The following is a 6,175-nucleotide window of genomic DNA, read 5'->3' on the forward strand; positions in this document are numbered from 1 at the left end:
TAAAAAGATTATTTATTGCTACGCGGCCTGGCAATCAAACTACGAAAAATAAAAACAATTGATTCCGGGAATTCAATTTATTCAAGGTTTGCCTCCCCTCGATCCGGATTTTTGGGAAACTCATCGCGATTCCTATCTGATACTAGACGATTTAGCTAGTCAATTATTTAAGCAAGCTCATATTGCCGATTTAGTTTGCGTGACCTCCCATCATTTAGGGTATACGGTAAATATTATTACGTAACAATTTTTTCCCAAGGGTAGCCAATCGCGAATAATTTCCCAAAATTCATCCTATTTTATAATAATGAAAAATCCCCGAGATGTCGTTTCCATTGGGTATCTAGCCCAGCAGATTAGTCCTGATAATCCGAAGTGTATTACGGACGCGTACAGGCTAGCTACGAGAGAACCCTATAGTTATTTGTTAATTGATTTAAAACAAGAAACTCCGGAAAACTTGCGGTTAAGATCGCGAGTTCTACCTTATGTCGATTAAATATAATTGTCATTTGAATAATGGCACCGCGTGTTAAACGTCGATCAGGAAAACGCTCTCGCATCGTAGTAGCGGGTCCCTCTACAAAATTTGCCAAATTTGTCCCTTATTTACAAAGTTTGCGTCAAATTAGTTGTAAACAACGGCAAACACTCTTGAACAATAGTAGCGCGCCTGAATTAAAGAGTATTCAAACAATTTGTAAGAATTTAAAGGGCAGGGGCAGTTTTTGAGTAAAGACCGTAAAAAACGTTTAGCAAAGTACAAAAAAATTATTAGACAACTCGAATCGAGTACCTTGTCGCAGAAAAGCAAAAAAAAGCTGCTGTTGCGGCAATCAGGAGGATTTCTCACAGCGTTGCTTGGCGCAATCTTGCCCTCAATTGTCCAAGCCATAGCGGCTAAACCATGAAACAAATGGTACTTGTCCCCGCTAGTGCCGTCACTTCGGCAGCAGCGCAAGAACATTCGGCATTGGACCGAGAGATTGAGGATATTTTAAAATTGCCATTGAATGCCTATGGCAAATTATATAAATATTTAGACGCCTTTAATAAATATTTAAGTATCGAGAAAAAAATTCCCTTACCAAAATTTGAAGTCATGACTCCCTCAATGGCGGCTGCAATAGCCTCTAATCCGCCATTACCGACCACACCTTTACCGTTGGCTCGAAAAAAACAATTTTCATGGCCAAGTTACGCAACGTCATCTCCCTCTTCGAGCGCATCCGGCAGTTGTTTCACTACGCCAACCCCTTATAAAACCGAACCTCGACAAAAACTCCTTAAAAGCGAAAGGGCAATTCGGACTCCGACATTTTGAAGAATTTTACCTACAATTTGGGCCTAACTACGTGGGCGATATGGTGAAACAGCAAGCCGCAGCTTTAGCAAACCGTTTGCAAAAAACATTTTTACGCCGAAAAGAGGGGAGGAGGAAGGGGCTGTCGGTTATGCAAATTCGGAGAACGATGGTTTTCAAGAAGAAATCGGCGATGAACAAGAGAATATAGCGCAGGATGACGAGGAAAATTTAACAGACCTGGAAAACGTGTTTGATAACATCTCCGCTAAACAGAAGAAAAAAAACAGAAAAAACCTCGGAAGAAAAAAGATGAACTTCATAACCTAGGCCCACTGGTACCATCTGGCGAGGAAAGAAAACGGCACCAGAAATGGCTTGATATTAATTAATAAAATGTAATATTAAGACAAAAATTGTTTTATTGCGAACAATATCTGTGTACAATTTTTTTTAAATGTAAACATAAATATAATAAAGCGACATAATCGTTAGGTTTAAGGTTATTAGAGTAGATGGCGTCTAATATCGTCTTTCTCGAGATATTGACGCATCTTAGGGCTACATACAGACAACAGTGCAGACCACACAGTTGAAAAAATGGATGCTGAATTTGATTTTTGTTGTAAACAATTCGTTTCCCGTATCGTTTTAAACTAACCTTAGAGTATCGGTGTGAATTTCCGTACGTGCAAAACATTTCCACAGTGTCGTGGTTACAGAAACACGCTATCCAATGTTCTCTTGCCTCCCCAGCGGGTTCGTTGTTAAATATAAAGCAAAATTTGTGTTTTTTTGGGCGTGGAGGCAGGTGATCCACCGGAAAGCAGCCTAAATAATAGGGTCGCGTTCTTTTGTCGCAAGTTAAAAGAGCGTTTATTTGCGAAGTGTTCATAATTTAGTCTTGACGAGTCCCGTTTCGGGTAGCGAGACTTTTTGCAATTCAGCACCGTAGAAAACGCCCAAGATCTGTTCTCCCTTCAAATCAGCTACACGATACACGGGTGGTGACCATGGTATGACATCAACAACGCGAAATATTTCGTCAGTAAAAGTCCCGCCCGAGCTGATTTTTCTAAAAACCCGACTGGCTCTCGAGAGACGCACGTAATCGCCGAGTTTAAAGGTCGGTGCGTATCGATTAATTCCATTAGATTTCCCGTACAATTTATTCCAAATGATTAATTCGTTATCTATATTAACGTCAGCCGGCACTATTCCGATAGTCGAATGAACCCGTTCATTATACGCTCGAGTAATTAAAGGTAAACATTTAACGTAATTTTGATTTCCCGTGGCTGTAATAACCCGGGAAATTTGTTCCTTGATAGTTCTAATAAAACGTTCGGCTAAACTGGCCTTGTGTTGACTCCGGGCAAAATGTATTTGCACATTGTGGCGTTTCAAAAAGGAATCAAAGTTGCGCGAACTAAATTCACCCCCGTAGTCAGCATATATTTTTAAAGGTATCCTCTCTTGAAATATTTTTTAAAAGCTTCGATAACCTTGCCAGATGTTTTGTTCTTGAGCGGTACTGTCCATCCGTACCGGCTTAACACGTCAATGACGCACAGAACATAACGAACATTTTTATTGAAACGTTTTAATTTCGGTAGATGCAACAGATCAACTTGAAAAACGTCATCAATACTCGAGGCATACACTTGATTGGTCTTGAATCGGAAGCGCCGAAATCGGTGTTTCGTGTAGGCTGGTTGTTTCTCAAGAAAGGCGCCTAATATTGCTTTTGACACGTCCGGTAAAGCTTTTCGTAACCTCGATAGCGATCCGTAGGAGGCCGGATTAGCCACGTCGTAATAAGTTTTTCTAATTTTAGCATCCATATATTAACGAGTGTAAATAACGACTAAATGTTTTCCCAATAAACAACTTTATATAATATCCACAAAGGTATTTTATAAAAAAAACAATATCAGTTAAGCAATTACTATATATCAGTACATTTTTTTTAAAAACCGTCCGTCAAAGTTAATAGCCATATATCAAAGCATTCTTTAAATCGACAAAACTGTTGACAAAATAAGAGTAAATATCGTCTTGATCATCAATCCATCAATGTTCAGTCTCAAATTGACGCAAAATTTTATCTCGATCCAGCTGGAACAACGCTTCGTGCAAATTTCGCTCGACTCGATCACTGAAATTTTTGTCAAATTCCGAGCAGTTTTGAGAGTGGCATATTTGTTTTCGACACTCGATGTTGGCGCAAGTGGAAGTGACGTCAAACAATGTAGTGGTGAGCTCGTTTAAAATTAATTCACGCATTCGACAGACAGTTATCTCTTTAGCCTTAAGAGCTTCATCGATGAGCGGCTTTAAATTGATTAAAGTCTGCCACCCTGTTTTGTCCAGGCTGAATCCTTCGCTGGTACTAAAGTTGAGAAAATAACGACTGCCACTGCCTCGTTCATAGTAGCGAATATCGATTAGACGTTCATCTTTCGAATTGACGAAGCATTCCAGTTTGATGCGCTCTTTGACGGGCAACCAAATATGATAGCGAGGTATTTTCCCGTCGAAAAATGACGTGAGTTCATTTTGAAACCGACACAAAGCGTACCAAGCGTTAGGTTTTAATATAGTTTTTGTACGCGTATCCAATCTTTGAATTAAAATTTTAGGTTCAATCGACTCGACGACGCAAATGTCGAGCTTTGGCGTGACGGTGTGAACTTGATGCATAGTGACGCGCGACTGATATTGTATTTTTAAAGTTTTAGTCTTTTATACGTTGGGGTGATTATAAATAATTTCTCTATTTTTAGACATAATTAATTGATTGTTCCGAAATTGGGCCATGACAATGCACGTGACGTTTTCGGCTAGCGGAGAGCTAAATCTTAACGATAATCTCAAGTTACCACTCTGGGGCATGGAATTTAAACCTAAAGACGCGAGATGTTCTCTACTCAAATCAAAAAAAACGATAAAAAAGCCTTTCTTATATAAATCGTAAGAAATAATATTTCCTCGATCCAGACCTAATGTTTCGAGCCCCTCGAATAAAGAATTGTAACATCTAACGTATTGATCATCGGCAAAATTAGGCGTGAAACGTATATCCGGATAATTTTGAGAGTTTAACGAAAATTGCAAGAAATCCAGATTGAAATGTTGGAGGTCCAGAGGGTTAGAAGTTGCTTCCCCCACAAATTTTTTATTAGTAACGAAAGCCACGACAGTTCGCGATGGTAATTGCCCGGTAAACAAGCTGTCCCTAATAAAATCTTGCGTTCCGGCGGTTATTAAAAATTTTTTTCATAACAATAGAGTGTTTATTCCCGAATTTAACATTTGCGCGTGGGCTAATTGCAATTCGGGATTAACCTCAATCTCGCGCGTAAACAAAGTGCATTCCGTTAAGTCAATCTTATAATTTTTGCCCGTTTCATTGTGAATAATAGCGAAATCCGACGAGCTTCGATGAAGTCTAATTCGAACCTCGATATTATCTAGTAAGAATTTGGGCGTTTCAAACATATCCAGAAATATTTCGCAAATTACATCGCACGTCTTTGATTTTGCTACGTAAATTTCAGACTTTTTCTATGCGTTGGCGACATGGCTTCGCTCATGGCACCTAAGACATCACTAATATGATAATATACCCCAGGAAGAATCTCACAGTCACACGCGTAATTATCAACTCGTTTCCCTTGAGACCCGGGTATATACGGTTGGTCCGACCTATATGGGTCTTCTGGAAATCTATCCAGTCCAAAAATTGTAATTCGCTGTGAGTATCATCGATCTCAATCGGGGATTTTTCAGCGCTATTCCCGAGTGACTGTGTTGAAAAATTCTCCCTCATCGGGAATGTTAAATAACTGGGCCATCGCTAAAGCTATCGATACGCGAGCAACTGGCTCTATTTCGAGACGAGTATAGTATCTATTTTCCTCCGCCGTTTTGAGAATGAAGATTTTAAAATGCTGGCAAGGCATACGTCTTTGAGCCGCCAATAACTCATTTATAATTTTTAAATGTAAAAAGAAGGGGATTACCGCACCGGTCAAAGTATAATCACAGGTATATTCGCCCGGGGGTATTTCGATTTTTGTGAAATCAGTCTTAGTAAATAGATACATTAGCGAGTAATGGACGCGATAATTTACGTAAGTGTCATTAGTGGCTTTGAAATGCGTGAAATTGCGCTCTAAAGGTCTAGTGGGTAGAAACGTCCCCCCAACATATTCATCTTCTAAATTTAAAATTTTTTGCAGATCCGGGGAAAATACCATTTCAATTTTTGCTGGACAATGTACTATAAAATAACGTTCCGATTCTTGTTTAATAACGCTAAATTCGGCCTGATGCAATCTTAAAGGATCTTTTGTCGAGGCCGCTTTAATTGTTTCGGCGATTTCATCATATATTTTAAAATCATCCTGCATAGTTTGTGTCGATCTAAACTAGCCTGACACACCGAAGCTAAAATTAAACCAAGGTTCTTCCCAGAGGGTATTGTGCTTAATTGTTCGATTTACTCGATATTCTAAGTACGCATTGTTTTCATTTATGGTGTATTCTTGTAAAGTGATGCTCAAGGGACCACATTGATTGCGTCCTGTATAATATTCATCGGGGTCAACGTCGAGAAATTTAGCTACTTGGGGAGAAAATTTAATTTCCACCCATTCTGGTGTTTTGAAATAATACATGATAGCATCACCCCAATTATCTACTTCGTGATATGTTACTTGAATTTTTTTAAATACAATATTTTCTAAATTGCGGGCCACAGCCTGATAAAGCCCTTCGGCGTTTTTCTCTGGCGTTTCACTGGCTTTAAAAGTTTACGGTAAGAACTATAGTGTGTAGTTGTCATAATCTTCAGGGTTAATTGGCTCG

At 39.1% G+C, this 6,175-nt stretch overlaps 1 protein-coding gene across 1 annotated transcript; it reads right to left on the reverse strand.

The window, feature by feature from the left end:
• Positions 1-2,194: 2,194 nt before the first annotated feature.
• Positions 2,195-3,147, reverse strand: LOC149666992 (uncharacterized). Its single transcript, XM_089841664.1, has 2 exons — positions 2,852-3,147; positions 2,195-2,732 (listed from the first exon to the last, which is right to left on the reverse strand). Exons 1-2 carry the CDS (start codon positions 3,145-3,147, stop codon positions 2,195-2,197), a joined length of 834 nt encoding a protein of 277 aa, XP_089697790.1.
• Between the last annotated feature and the right edge of the window lie 3,028 nt (positions 3,148-6,175).

The sequence above is a fragment of the Phalangium opilio genome, unplaced genomic scaffold (genome assembly GCF_054372755.1).
Source record: "Phalangium opilio isolate 3A_F unplaced genomic scaffold, DU_Popi_V2 ptg000060l_1, whole genome shotgun sequence".
Classification (NCBI taxonomy): Eukaryota; Metazoa; Arthropoda; class Arachnida; order Opiliones; family Phalangiidae; genus Phalangium; species Phalangium opilio.